This window comes from Cyprinodon tularosa, unplaced genomic scaffold, assembly GCF_016077235.1.
Source record: "Cyprinodon tularosa strain WSP-4 unplaced genomic scaffold, ASM1607723v1 ctg154, whole genome shotgun sequence".
Classification (NCBI taxonomy): Eukaryota; Metazoa; Chordata; class Actinopteri; order Cyprinodontiformes; family Cyprinodontidae; genus Cyprinodon; species Cyprinodon tularosa.
This window is the reverse complement of record NW_024038375.1, coordinates 2080266-2096240: the sequence shown is the minus strand read 5'-3', so window position 1 is coordinate 2096240 and position 15975 is coordinate 2080266. Positions and strand designations below refer to the sequence as shown.

General features: G+C 39.2%; 1 protein-coding gene across 1 annotated transcript; it reads right to left on the bottom strand.

The window, feature by feature from the left end:
- Window positions 1–10509: 10509 nt before the first annotated feature.
- On the bottom strand, window positions 10510–15007 carry LOC119780060 (RNA-binding protein 15-like). The gene has a single exon (XM_038279948.1). It carries the CDS (start codon window positions 14850–14852, stop codon window positions 12354–12356), a length of 2499 nt encoding a protein of 832 aa, XP_038135876.1. The 5' UTR covers window positions 14853–15007; the 3' UTR covers window positions 10510–12353.
- Window positions 15008–15975: the final 968 nt, after the last annotated feature.

Here is a 15975-nt window from a genome sequence, read left to right as displayed (position 1 = left end):
GGAGGTTATGTGAAGATGCATTAACAGTTTACTGTGTCTTGTTACTGGAAGACATTAACCCTATTTTGACAGAATAACAGCATTGATTTAACAATGAAAATTAAAATATGATAAATGAAACACATTTTTAAAGTGTTTCTTCCACCTTGAAATTGTGATTGTTATACTGTATATACCAGAGATGGGGACTCGAGTTTGTGACTCGTACTCGAGTCGCACTTAAGTCGCATATTTAATGACTTCAGACTCGACTTAGACTTGCATTTAAAAGACTTCAGACTCGACTGAGACTCGTGATTTCTGACTTGTGAACAATATTTTATTCCAGTGTAAAAACACTTAAGTGTTTTTTGTTTTACTAACTTGACTGATCGCCGCTCGCCTTACCCGCACACAGAAGAAAACTCAAAGACCCAAACCGTGAAGCACTCAAGTTCAAGCGTTTTATTTATACAAAAAGCCACAGCAAAAGTGGCATAATAAAACAGTCCTTTTCTTCTCCTGATAAAACCTAAAATTCAAGAGTTTTCCTTAAAAATCAGAGGCTGGAAGTTGGGCTCCGCTTGTTCTGCTGCTTCTGGTGCGAGTGATCAGCCTGCAGCACTCACTGGCTGATCCACAGACTCTGCGGCGCTCCAGCACTGTTCCACTCCCTGGCGTGCCACACCCCTTTCCAGACCGATCCAGCTAAAAAGAGAAGCAAGGAGAACGCCAGCATCCACGCGCCAAAACCCCGTCGGAAGACATATTCCTGTCTATGCTTTAAGCGAGGGGGAGCGCTACTTACAGGCGAGGTTCCTCCTCTGCCCTAATACTCCTTACTGGGCCATCAGTGCGCACGGATCCCGCCTGCATCTCCCTCAGCAGCGCGTCCGTGTCTGTCACCTGCAGATTACGTTCTCCTTCTCCTTTCCTTCAGACTCCTTTTATGTCGGCTTTAATCAGCCCTTGCTCACACCTGAGCGCAGCAATTACGCAGCGCAATTAATGCACTCCGCCTCCTCAGACAACTACTTCAGTCCAGTGCGCATGGATTGTCACAAGGGAAAAACAAACCAAAACAACCCAACATGCAGGAAAAATTCAAAAGTCTAAAATAAAGGAAAACAATCATATAAAAAAGAAACATCAAAACATGCAAAGCTCAAGAAGAAAATACAAAGAAAAACAAATCATATCTTCCTCTCCAAACATGCAAAGCATAAAACTAACATTTAAATGAAAGAAAACCATAAATCATATTTTTCCCTGTGCAACACACTGACGTCACTGACGCAACAGTACGTGGACGGCAGGATTGTGATTGTTTTTTTTTTTCCACAGTCCTCATTTTTAATAAAAGAGCAGACATTTACTGCTAAATCTAGAAAAAGTTGTAACCACAAATGTCAGGAAATACTGTAAGAAAACGCTAAATTTATCTGGAAAAAATTTTTGCGTGTGTGCTTTTTTTAATTGTATTTTTTCATTTAGCAGTTCAAGATAATGATAATTCCATAGATATAATAGCGACCTTTAAGCTATACCGTCTCAGTGACGGAGATGAAAACACAAGGAGAAACAAGCAAGCACAAAAATTATTGCACTTTTTTAAATTAATCAAGTGATTAGAATTTTTTGTGCGATTAATGGATTATTGCGACAGGCCTTCTCAAGACTTGAGACTTGACTTGGACTTCAGCTCTCAAGACTTGAGACTTGACTTGGACTTGCAAAAAATGACTTGTGAACATGTCTGGTATATACTGATCCTTTTGTCAGGTTGTGTGGAGTTCTTTTTAGAGAACCTGAATGAAGAGACGGAAGCTGAGGTGGTTTCTTGCAGATTTAACTAAACGAGGCAATTGAAGCAAAAATCCAAAAATGACAAAAACCAGCAGACCTCAGTGAAAACAAACAAGAGGGACAAAGAAACAAGGAACCAGCAAACAGTAACTGAAGAGAAGAGTATATTAGCCAAACAGAACAAAGACTGGGGTAATGAACTGATTGGGAGCAGGTGTGGACTGAAGAAACTAGAAGGGAGCTAGAGGAAGGAGACTGACATAAGATGGAAATATAGGGTAAAAAAAGAGGTGTATAAGAACTCAGATACAACCAGAAAAGAGCTAAAATAGAAATGCAACCAAAATGAACAAAAGGAGAACTTAAACAGAACCAAAACCATGACATATTTGGAACATCTGACTTTGCATTTCACTTTGTGTGTAAATTAGATGCTATGATAACATAGAGAAGTTACTCAGTACTTCAGTAGCCTTTTTACCAGATACTTTTTAACTCTTGAATCATTTCTTGGAAGGCCACTTTTAACTTTTACTTGAGTACAATTATAATGAAGTAGTGCTACTCTTAAATGAGCACAGTTTTTGGGTACTCTACCCATCTTCATTTCACCTTCAATATTCTTAAGCATATTGATGTCTGATTTTCATCTTTGAAATATAAAAACTAACTGCACTTACATGCAAAAATGGGATTGAACGAATAAGTTGGTATCAGCTAATGTAAGTTATTTTTCAACACACCCCATGAGACTATTCCATGACTTTTAGTCCTGGATAGATTTACTGCTATGTTTTAGGTCATTAGGTTGGGGTTGCAGTGTTCTAGTTTACTCCTAACAAAAGGTTGCTTGACTGAACACATTTTATAGAAAATCATAAATGGTCATCTCTTGTATCATTTATTTTTAATACTTGATTTCTAATAACTTTTTAACATCAAAGTTTATTAATTTGTGACTTAACTTTTAGCGATCTGTAGAGACAAGATCATAGAAACAACAGTTGCATTACTGAAGCTAGATATACAATTTTTCTTGTCATAAGTCATCAAATACCATCTCCCCTCTATAGTTACAACATTATACCAAGATTTTGGCTTGGGACATTAGGTATATTAGATGAGTGAAAGATGAACAAGAGATGTCATAGTTGCTGTATTATGTAGGTTTAGTCTTTTCTGTTTAGTCCACACTAAGCTCTCTCTCAGAGTGCTGGTTTCATGTTTCAGTATTAAATTAGTGACGGTCTTCCTAACTTGAGGCTGAAAGAGGAGACCAAACAGATTACAGGAGATGGAGCGAAACTGGGAGACGTATTTGTTGCCCCTTGAATCTGCTCCATTCTCTCCTTCTGAATTTTTACCCTAATTTGGATTCTTGATCATAAGATCTCACTGAAATAGAGGGAACCCTGTGCATCCCTCTGTTTCCCTTGCATCCCAGGACAGAAAAGTAATTTTATAGCCTAATGTTAGATATTTCAAGATGCATCAGCTCACACACTGAAACAGAAGGAGCTAAAAGTCTTAACACAAACCACCATTTTGCCAAATTTGTTACCTAATAATCCTGACAGTTTTAATGAAGGTTGACGTTGTGGCAGGGGCCATAAAACCTAACATGCTGCTCTGCTGGATGAATGATTGATGTGGTCTGTAAGGATGTTTCTCATGTTACTGTGTTTACATGTTAAAACCTTTCAGTCGCATGGCAAAAACTCCAGCAACAGTAAATAAATGTGAACTTATATAAATGTTTATATGAGGTGTTCAATGGTGGGTTATTTATTTAACAAAAAGATGAATCCTTCCAATTTTAGATATGAAATCATAGATTATATTTAGAACCAATGCAGCTGCCTGAAGAAAATCTACACTCAGCATCACAACACCCAGATTGCATCAGTGGAAGACGGCGCCTGTTGACAGTAAATGGTTGAGTTTTAAGGACTGAATTTTGAGTGAGATGACTCATCTTTTCCTCAGGCTCCTCCCAGGAGGATGACATGAATGATGAAGTGACTGTGCACAGCATCAGAGTGCAGCTCAGTGACTCCTCTGCCATCTAGTGGCCACCAAAGACTGTTTTCTGAATTCTCAAGACAACCTGATTTTATGGCCACAACTAAAGCAATGCTTAAACTGTTACTGGTCGCCTTCTGGATGATGAGGTCCAATCTAAATTAATCCTTAAAACATATTTTCTTTGTAAAAAGCAGCAGGGTAAGGGTAAAATAATTATGTCAGCATCTATAGTAAAGGGATATAAGTAATGAGGAAGGTAGGGTGGAACGTTATAGTGTCTTAATTAGTTGAAAGTCAATTTTCTGATTTTTTTCTGTATAGGGCCCCGGAAAAGGTCCCAAATTAAACCCATACTAAACATCTACATCAAGTGACTTTTAAAAGTTTTAATACCTTTTACCTTTTTTACCTTTTGTCACATTTCAATCAGGGCTGAAACAATGATCTGGGTTAATAAAAGCTGTTTACTAAAACAATAGTCATTTATTTAAGTAAATGGATAACTGGAGTGTACAGATTCTCAAACACAACCCTTTTTTAACAGAACAACCATATAAGAACTGCAATTAAGCCAAAACTAGACAAAAACATCTACATCTTGCATATATATGCGTAAATATGTTCCACCCTAAGTTACTAGAATACATAGTTTTAAAATTCTGTAAACATATTGAACTAAAAAAAAAAATAGTGATCAGATTATTTGCAAAATATTTGTTAGCTCTAGCAGTAGTTCCACCCAAAATCTGCTATTTATTTTTCAGACGAACAGAAAAATTAAGAGGATCATTTGGAAGAGGAAGGAAAAGGCTAGAAAACTTAATAACTCTCTGAATGAACCCCTGTCAAAACTAAAACTGAGTAAAGGCAATAGAACAACATCATTTTTTTATAATAATACAAATAAAGCATGATTAAAATAGTACAAAGCAAATAATACAGAATAAATGGCAGTGAGGCCACAAACATAATATTTTAATTAATGCTTGGTTAATAATATATTAATAAAGATAATACACTGAAGTTTAAAGCTATAACCAGGGGAGGTAACATTAAATTTGAGGAACTTCACCACAACAGCTCACTACCATATTGGAAAAAGAAAAGAAAAAAATAAAGTTGAACCAACTTTTATTATTGTAATAGTAGATAAAATTCTATATTTTATAAATCAAATTCTTGTAATAAAAAAAGACACAATATCACAAAGGGATTTCCAACAAAACCAAATTTATTCAAGCAGAAATTATGAGTTATACTGTACATAACACTAAAAGACAAATACAAATCATGTGTTTATACATAAATAGTACAAAAATTAAAACAGTATTTACCTTATACTCACCAATTAGCTGGTAGTGAATGGTAAAGGAGTTTCTCTCTGGATTTAATGTCTAGGGATGACCTAAAACAATCGGAAATTTAATTAAAGGAATAGTACACCCAAAACATGATTAGCCTTCATTTTCTACTCACCTCCATGCTGAACAACACTCTGGAGTACTTTTTTGATATCTCAAATGCATCTGGAGATCTGGGAGGCTTCTTGCTGTCTGCTGACATTCAAATAATGGAGGTCCATGGCGCCCGAGACAGAAAGGTCCATAAAAGTCCACAAAAACGTGTCAATATTCCTCCATACTGCTCGTCCAATGTAATCCAAGTGTCCTGAGTGGGTAGCATCCAGAATTTACTCGAAACGAAGTCATTTAGAATGTTTTTAGAGCATAAACAGTAGTGTATAGGATTTCCTAATAGCGCCCCCATGCGCGCTCACGATTCTACGGAAGCCGGCAGACCAAACCGGAAGAAAGTGCGCATGCAGCGTCTGCTCTGCCGATAATGCAAGCGTAGAAGAAGAAATGTGCTGTTTACCTGTGCAAAGAAAGAAACAACGAAAGAAAAATGTCTGAGGACTTCAGTGTTGAGGAAGAGCATGAGTTCTTTGCCGAGCTGAATGCGCTGGTTTGGTCTGCCGGCTTCCGTAGAATCGTGAGCGCGCATGGGGGCGCTATTAGGAAATCCTATACACTACTGTTTAGGCTCTAAAAACATTCTAAATGACTTCGTTTGGAGTAAATTCTGGATGCTACCCACTCAGGACACTTGGATTACATTGGACGAGCAGTATGGAGGAATATTGACAAGTTTTTGTGGACTTTTGTGGACCTTTCTGTCTCGGGCGCCATAGACCTCCATTATTTGAATGTCAGCAGACAGCAAGAAGCCTCCCAGATCTCCAGATGCATTTGAGATATCAAAAAAGTACTCCAGAGTTTTGTTCAGCATGGGGGTGAGTAGAAAATGAAGGCTAATCATGTTTTGGGTGTACTATTCCTTTAACGGGTTGAACTCCCACTCAGCTGGATTCCCTGAAAGAGGAAGAGTTCACAGGAAAAAAACAATGTTTCTCAGTTTGAGATTGAAATTCGAAAAATGTGAGTTGAAAAAAAAGACTTAACAGAATTACCTAATAAATTATTGGGTGTGTGTTACAAAAAAGTCTTATTAGCAAGTAGAAATTAGCCCCCTGACAGTAAACAAAGGCAATAGTTTTAGGATAAATAGAGAAAAGGCTATAATTGGACTAATCACTGTGGAGGACCAGATCTGCTCCAATTGCCAATGTGTAGAGAAATAATAGCTTTAGTCTTACTAAAATAATAATAATTTAAAATTATTTTATTTGCCATTGTGTATTAACTTTTTTTCTCTTAGTTTTTCTTAAATTGCGTGTCTGTGCATCGCATTTTCATTCATTTTTATCTATATTATTATTTTTCAAAAAAATTAAAAGCAATCCACTGGACTTGGTTTCCGAGTTTGAAGATGTTTGGCTTCCCATCCACGAAGCTGGATTGCTTTTAATTTCCATATGTTCTAGTTTAAGCAAGACATCTATGGGATTATTAATTAATATTTATTGTACAAAGATTCTCTTAAAAGGTTTATGGCAGAATATTTTAAGTTGACTGTTTTTTGTGTGATTATACTTTCATTTCAAAGCTTCATTCCTCCATAAATTAGTGACTCTAAACCAACTCTAGACTCTAAATCAGGGGTCTTCAACATTTTCGAGGCCAAGTACCCCCAAACTGATGGCGAGGTGGAACGGGGACCCCCTAAATGTACAGTATGTATTGTTTGAAATTGTGTTTTATCAAACCTATAATCTCAAGTTTCGACCTGGGATTATTAAAGTATTTCTGATTCCTGGTTGATGGGACAGGTGTTGTGAATGAAACGGTGCCCAGCTTGAAAGAGCTCCTGTGTGTCGCTGAATGTGTGCATTGATGACTGATGGACATCTTCTGCGTTCTTGTGTTGATATCATGTTAATGTGTATTTAAAGACATTTCAATTAGTGGAAAAAATTGCAGGGGGAATACAAAATAATTATAAAATCAACCAAAACTTTTGCGACACCCATGCTGTACCTCCGTGAACCCCTTAGCGGTCGCAGACCCCCTGCTGAAGACCTCCACTCTAAAGCATCCTGCTTTCTCTGGACAAAAATTAGTAAGCAGTTTGAATATAATATATCACGTAAAAAAAAAAAAAAAAAAACTTTTCAAAGATTTTCTTCATTAAATAACTGTAAAAGATTCTCATAACAAAATAACAGTATTGATACCAGGAGGGTTTTTTTTTTTTAAACCCCATCTTTAGAAGAAACAAAAATTGAGGACCTATGTGAATCACAAAAAATATCCAATGGAAAATACTATTATTATTATTATTATTATTATAGCCAGTGGTGAGAGTGGTTTTAGAGTTCCTTTATCATTATTATTATTATCATCTTCATTTTAACTTAACTATAATGTCAGTGGTGAGACTTGATTTGAGGTTTGGTTTGAAACTGTCAATGTCTAGTCACTGTAGATGGTAGTTTTATCATAAAAAACTAATACCTGAAATCTATTTTTGACCATAGGTATTAAAAAAAAAAGTCTATAATAGTAAATGAGCAATTAAAATAAAGATCCACAAAACCTTTTTTTCTCTATATTTATTAAGAATTCTTAGGTTCTTATTTTGAGATAACTAACTTATAATTTGACTCTATACGGCCAAGTGTTACCCTCTATTAGACAAAAGCATAGATGCTTTTTAATCTTTATTGTCCACAAATATTGAACGCTCTATTTCAGAAAGTAAATCTAATTTGTTGTGTCAGAATTAATTGCTTTTCTTGCTTTCTTCTTTTTGGGGGCAATAAAGCCTAGAAAAAATTAACATGGCTGCTTTATTTATATTTTCAAAGGCAGCTCTGTCGAACATAAAAGTTAATAACTCCATGTCTACAACTCAACTTGTTTAGGAGGACAGAGAAACATTTTTTGCGCATTAAATGAATATAATAGCATTGTAAAATAGCCCATGCTGGTCACTAAGAGCCATTTAAACTGCATTTCTGTAGTGCTTAATTAAACGATGAAAAAAAAAACTTTAACTGCAGTTTAACTTGTATCAGACGAGTGCCTGGTAACACAGGGCATTTGTTGACACTTTGGCTTGATGAGCTGCCATTTTAACGCAGCGTCTGCTTATGAGATCTCCATAAAAGCTTCCTTTAATTCACCTTTGACAAAATGAGTTGGCAGTTTTTGCTGTTAATGATTTAAAGCATCTAAGGCATGTTTGCTCCAGCAGGCAGTCATTGTAAAGGTTGAAGTATCTTAGGGTATTCATGCTTTTTTTTGTTTTTTTATTAACAGATGCGAACGGAGTGTAACTGTTTGCTTAATCTGGTCGACTTTTAATAAAACTTCCTGCAGTTTAAAGTTTGATTTGTCACCTGTGCAGGATTTTCTTAAATTATATTGTTACAGTTGAATCATAAATGACTTAACTTACTTTTACTTAGCATCTTAAGCTTAGTATCAAATATAACTTTACTGAACTGGTGATTTTATATATATATATATATATATATATATATATATATATATATATATATATATATATATATATATATATATATATATATAGTTTAAAACAATTTTAGGAGACTATTGAAATCCCTGTTTTGAGAAAAGGCTTATTAAACAGATGCTGAAGAATAAAATAGCTTACAGTTAATAATGAAACAAGAACTTTGCATTTGAATTGCCTGAACATGCTAAAAGCCAGTTTTGGGTTTGGAATGTTTTCACTGGTTTGGAGGGTAACGCAAATGTTTAAGCCAAGCTTTAATTGTATTTTTTTTTTTTTTTGCACTACACTATAGCAATAACCTAAAACAGCAAATTCTCATCTACAGCTATTGAAAATCAAAGCTGCAGGCACAGCTGTGAATGTTTAAAGTTTCTCTAAATCATTTATAAAGCTCCTCACAGTGCTGGTGAACATTATTTCTAAATTTTGTTTATTACTAAACACTGATTGTACACTCTGTCCACTGGACAGATTTTTAGATAAGTTCTTGCCTCTAGGATAGATCAGATAGATGATTGTTGCCAGTTTAATACTTTTTTGTTAAAATCAGTTTGCTGTGATTTTAATGTCATCTTGTTGCACACAATTTAATTAAAAATATTTTATCATTTGTGCGCTTTTTACTTTAAAGTTCTTCAAAGATTTTTTTTTTATACATAACAGAAATTTGTGGAAAAAAAATTAGCATTATATAAAATCACAGCCCTGATATTATGGGCAGATGTTTATTCTTACAGAAACATCTGCTATCCTGCTGGTCTGAAGCACATAGCAGAAATTACAGAGGAAAGCCAACTTAGCTAAGAGTTATGTTGATGCACATTTTTGCACTTTTACATCATCTTTCTTATACAAAAAAACAAAAACAAAAAGCATTATGCTGGTCAGTAGTTGAATCCCGTATTTTAGCAGGTTCTAATTAGGGCATATTGAAAGGGATTTCTTTACTGTGATACGTACCTGCTGCTTCAAGGCCATTTCCATACTTTACCTGTGGACCTGAAGCATGCATTCCTCCCTTTGCTCCAGACCCATTCGGACCAGAAGGGGACCATGCTAGAACCGGCCGCTCATCCTGGACCAGCGTTGTGTGGAAGACAGATCCAGCAGCAGTTTCTGACAGCGCGACACTCGTAGCCTCGTTTTCATTTGCGGTTTTAAGAGCGTGAATCAGATTAAAGAGTTAATCTAAAGTTTTGAACTCTACAGGCAATCTCTCCACTCCTCTCCTTCTGCTCCTTTTTCCCATTCTGGCGCTGTTGCACTGTCTGGCGAGTGACGTCTGGCCCTAACACAGAGGCCCTTCTTCTTGAAAGCTCCACAGCAGGAGCTCTACATAAAAACACCACTCCTCCTTAAACTGCTGCAGATGCTGAACCAAACTCTTTGCACCATTGCACCGCTGGAGGCGGGGAGGAAATCGCCGCTGTCCTTCAGCAGGAGGCCTGTTGGACGGAGACGCCGGCGGGCTGAAAGCCAGACCTCCATGACAGCAGAGGTCACACAGCAACTCTAGACTTGCTGAAAGAGTATTAACAGCATGGCCAAATTCTCAATTTCAATTGAAAGCTCTTCACAATGTGTCGTTCAGTAACAGTTGGCCAAACATGAAAAACACAGAACCGAGAGGCTTTCCTCCACTGCTCACTTCCTTTCCTCTCTGCTTTGCTCTGCTGGGAGAAGCTCCTGCTGTCAAAGTGAAAGCCTCTCCAGTTTGATAAACCACTTCCAAGAACAGAACAGGTCACAAAAGCCGTCTTCCGAGGCACTCGTCTTTCCCACGAAAGGGCAAATTTATTAAAACAAGATGCATCAAGTGCTTGCTGCACGTTTTTCGTGTTTGTCTGACAGTTAGGCTCAATCGGCTTTGATGTTCTCCACTTCTGTCTCCAGAAATCCTGAGTTTACACCACATTTTTTTTCTCAAAAAAAACAAACAAAAACAGTACTCAAATCAAAGCATGAAAATCAATCAGTAAAAGTCTTTTTCAGGCAGCAGCAGGAAGAAGCCTCCTCTCCTTTTACGTTTGCACAAGTCCACAAATAGTGTAGGAAGGTTTCTCTGCCTCCAGATTGTATAAGCGGACATCCATCGTATACATGAAGAGCTTCATCTACATTTAACCCCATTTTATCAAATAGTACATGCTTTGCTGTAAAAGATAAGATTGGCGGCTTTTACAAATTACAAATCAAGGCTCCAATTAAGAACCGCCTTTAGGTGAAGATACCAATAAAATTATTCGGTGTGCGGGATGGAGAGAAAAACAAAGTTTGAAGAAACATGAATTATCTTGTAGATTTCCACAAATCTGTTGTTTAAGGCTCAGCATTTATTTTATATATATAAATAAAATCAACTACTTTTGGGGGTAAAAGTCTGCTTTTTCTATCCATCCCCTACAAACACACCTACTGGCGATGTTAGCAGTGTTCAGAGAAAATATGCATCCAGGTAAAGTCCAATAATATCACTACATTGTGAACCAGGAAGAAGTTTTTGATTAAAAACGTTATTTGAACAGGCTCATTGTCCCAGCATCTTAACCTTTAGACCACAGTAACTGGTTCGTATCAAAACCCAGAAGATTTTAAACGGTTCAGATTTCTTTTTTTTTCTCCAGAGAGAAGTTTTACTTCTCTCTTATCTAGCAGAGACGCCATATTGCCATGAGATTTTAGAGAGGGGAATAAATCTGTGCTGCAGATTTGAGCTATTTATAACTATTTAAACTGTATTTGCAGATTATGCCAGTCTACATCTTTAGTGAAAACAATTGCAGGTTTCTAAGCCTGATAAAATTTTTGCTGCATTAAACCTCCAATGGCTGCACCAGTCCTTCAAATCAGCTGATTGTGAGTCAGGTAAATGCTAAACTACAAGACCAAGAAAAGGACAACCTACCATGGTATTTTTTTTGCTTTTTGGATTCGCTTAATTTAAAAATCTGCAAAAATAAGAACTGAGGATTTATTGACCTCTTTCCAAACATCGCAGCATTTTGACGTCTCTGCTCAAAGTCTCATTACACAAAATTGGGGATATACATGACAACCATCCCTTTGGATAAAACTTTCAAGTTATAAACTTTTCTTTTTTCTTTTAGCATGAACTAAAATTAACAAGACTAGAAATTGAGTTTAGTCCAAGATAACCGAAACAGATGCACATATGAAAATCCATTTCTAAAGAGCAATTTGGAGAGGCTTTTATATTTTTCTAATCAAAAAATAAACATTTACACTGTATTTATTTAATTGCCTGAGTGTGAAAACTTTACTGAAAAAAAATGATTTAATCAGACCCAGAAAGAAAAAAAAAAAATCTTCCCTGGATTTTTTTTCGGTGATAAGGCAACATATTCATAAAGTATTTTGCTCTGAGTACCCTTAACGTCTAACAAGTAAAACATTAAGCGGCAGAATGTTATCTGTAGGAATGAAGTCCATCAGTTTACAATAATATAATAGACTTTATCTCAGTTTTATCCCTCTTAATAAACTTTTCACTGACTCTGCCCACATTATGTTAGAATTTCCTCACAATAGATCATTAAAAACAAAAAACAGAGACATATAATTTGCTTTTTTTTTTTTTTTTTTTAAGAGGCTCCTTTAATGATGATGATCACCAGGTAGTCTTCCTCAGATTTGGCAAAGGCTTTAGCAGAGGCATCCACAAACTGCTGGGAGAACTCACATGGAGGGAACGCATGCAGAACTCCACTGAGCTCCTTGTCGTTGCTGCCCCCAACGGGGAGGCCAATGATCCCCGCCGCCTCCTTCTGTTTAAGGTAGGACACCAGGTTCTTCAGCGGTCTCTCCGTGGAGCTGCTGACGTCCTCAGATTTCCCCTGCACGGCCAGGAGGACGGCGTACCCGCTGGACCCGGCGGCTTTGATGCGACGGGCGACCTCATCCAGCTTGGGCTGGTCCAGACGCAGGCGCTGGCTTATCTTGAGCTGGGATACCTTCCCGCCGCTGGAGCCCTCCACCAGCAGGCTGGTGGTCATCCTCATGTCTCCATCCAGCAGGTGCAGGGAGGCTGGGAAGCTGCTGTTTTTGAGCAGGAGGACCCCCTCCCAGGCCTGACTCAGCTTCAGCTCGTCTGAGTCAGGATGCTGCTCACGCTTGGAGGGGGAAAGGTTTGAGGCTGGATTGTCTGAGTGCTGCTCTTTCTTTCCTGGGCTCTTAGATGTGTCTCCAGCTTTACGTTTGCCTTCTCTCTCTGTGATGGAACCCGGCTGAGACGGGCTACGAGTTCTTTTCCTTTTCTCCCCAACGCCAGCGTTGTGGTTGCTCTGCCGCTCTTTGGCTGGGGTGGCTTTTCCAGAGCGTGGCATACGTTCTGAGTCGCTGAAACGTCCCCCATCTCGGCTGCTACCCCCTGGGCTGCGCTCTAGTGAGGTGGCTCGTCGGCGCAGTCCCAGGTCGCCATTGTCAGGTGAACGCTCAGCCCTCCAGCTGTCATCTAAATGTCTTCTTTTGAGACCGAGCTCTCTGCCCTGAAACTCCCGCTCCACCGCCCAGCCGTCCCTGGAGCGCCTCTCCAGGTCTAAGGAGCTGAAGGCCGGTCCTCTCATCCTGTCATGGGCATTCAGACCAACCCACTCGGCAGATGAATAGGGATCCCGCTCCCTGAAGCGACCAGGAATTGGGGGGGAGCGGTCTCTGGGCAGGCGGTGAGAAAAAGGTTCAGGGGCATAGTCAAAGTGAGGCAGAGGTAAAGGGAGATGCATCATCTGCTGCTGGGGGTAGCGAGTTTCTGTCTCTGCAAAGTCCACTCTTAGTCTCCTGTCAGAGCCGCCGATTGGGAAGCCTCTCATGTGGGTCCATGCAGCGTGGGCGGCATCTAGGCTTTCATACTGGATGTACGCCCATGAATCCCCTTTCATGTAGTCTATAGTCCTGATTTTGCCAAAGCGGTCAAACTCTTTGGCGAGCGCATCAATCGGAACCCAAGGACCTAGACCCCCCACCCATAGTCTAGTTGTGGGTGTAGGTTTGCCATATCCAATCTTGATTATGCTATGACCCACCATCTTCCCCGCCATGGCTACTTTAGCCCGATGAGCCATGTCCAGGTTCTCAAATTTAATGAATCCGTAGGTGCTGCTCTGGCCCCTGGCAGCACGCTTTATGTCCACCTCTGTGATCAGTCCAAATCTCTCAAATGCTCTTCTGATGGTGCTTTCAGTCACAGAGGCTTCCAGGTTGCCCAGAAACAACGTCCTGTTGGCCCTCTGCTCATCCTCAGGGCTGATTAGTTCCTCATCACGGAAAACAGGACATTCAGGAATGAAGGGGCCCCTGCTCCTGCCTTCATACAGGGGGAAATCTCGGTCCCTTTCCAGGTCCCTGAGGTGAGGAGGTAGTGGAGGGGGAGGAGGAGCAGTGAGGCGACCCAGGGCGAGCTGCTGTAACCGATAGTCTCTGTAGCCCGGGCCCGGGGGAGACTGGGCTCTGTGGGAGTGGAGGGGTCTGTGTCCAGAGGGAAAACTCTCTTTACTAACAGGCGACCGGCTCTTCCGCTTATTCAAATACACGGTCTCTATCTTCAGAGGCCGGTCGTACAGCACCAGTTTTCCCCGGGCGTGTTTAGCCGCCCGGGCGTCTTCGGCTCTCCTAAAGTTGACAAACGCCACCCTTTCGTGGTTTTCACGGCATATTTTCACACTCACATCCCCGAACTTCTTAAACTCGTGAAACAAGCCGTCCTCTATTTCCTCGTCGTTGAGCTCGGATCCCAGCTCGCTGATTTTCAGAGTCTTGTACTCACTTCCTGGGACCGACGGAGGCCGCGAGTTGCTCCGCGAGGAGGACCTGGACGTTTCTGCGGGTATGTCGGCGCTACCGTGCGACTTGTGGGCGGAGGAAGCTCCGTAGTCGTAGCTGCTGCCGGTCCGACTGGATGATCCATGTCCGTCTGAGTCCCTCACGTCTCGTTTGTCGCTGGGTAAAGCTCTCCTGGAGGAAGCGGAGCCGTTGCTGGTAGAGAGAGCTGTGGTCTTCTTGCTGCTCGGGTAGCTTCCTCCTCGGTCTCTGCCATTGTCAGGCCCGCGGGGGCGTTTTTTCACCGGGGAGCGCTCCTTCCCTTTCATTGTAGGATGCAAACAGAAGCAGCGCCAACACTGAGATGTGCCCAATTATACTTTCTTCACTGATAGTTTCACTAAAGTGGTGGACTTAGCAGCGGTTATCAGGCGGACAACGTCATCGCCATGTTGGATAAACTACGCTGGCGTCATATAAGTCCCGCCTCCTTTGTTTGAAAGAAGCTGATTGGTTCAGTAGCTTGTCAATCATATTACCAAGGGCGCTAGTTCCCCAATCATGAATCAGGGTGCGGCGGCAGAACCATAGAAATACAAATATAGATGCGTTTTTTTGTTTTGTTTTTTTTTTTTTTTACGTAATACGGAAAAGGATTAGGGCCACTGGAAAAAAAAAAAAAAAAGTAAACTGATTTTTAAATTTTATTTCAGTTTAACATGGGAAAAAAGTCAGAATTCTGACTTTAATCTCAGAATTCTGAGAAAAAAGTCAGAATTCTGAGATTAAAGTCAGAATTCTGACTTTTTTCTCAGAATTCTGACTTTAATCTCAGAATTCTGACTTTTTTCTCAGAATTCTGACTTTTTTTATTGTCAGAATTAAGGCAGAATTCTGAGAAAAAAGTCAGAATTCTGAGATTAAAGTCAGAATTCTGAGAAAAAAGTCAGAATTCTGAGAAAAAAGTCAGAATTCTGAGATTAAAGTCAGAATTCTGACTTTTTTTATTGTCAGAATTAAGGCAGAATTCTGAGAAAAAAGTCAGAATTCTGAGAAAAAAGTCAGAATTCTGAGATTAAAGTCAGAATTCTGACTTTTTTCTCAGAATTCTGACTTTTTTTTATTGTCAGAATTAAGGCAGAATTCTGAGAAAAAAGTCAGAATTCTGAGAAAAAAGTCAGAATTCTGAGATTAAAGTCAGAATTCTGAGAAAAAAGTCAGAATTCTGAGATTAAAGTCAGAATTCTGAGAAAAAAGTCAGAATTCTGACTTTAATCTCAGAATTCTGAGAAAAAAGTCAGAATTCTGAGATTAAAGTCAGAATTCTGAGAAAAAAGTCATAATTCTGACTTTTTTCCCATACTATACTGAAATAATAATAAAAAAATCTGTTAACTTTTTTTTTTTTTTCCAGTGGCCCTAATCCTCTTCCGTACTTACAAACCTGTTTTT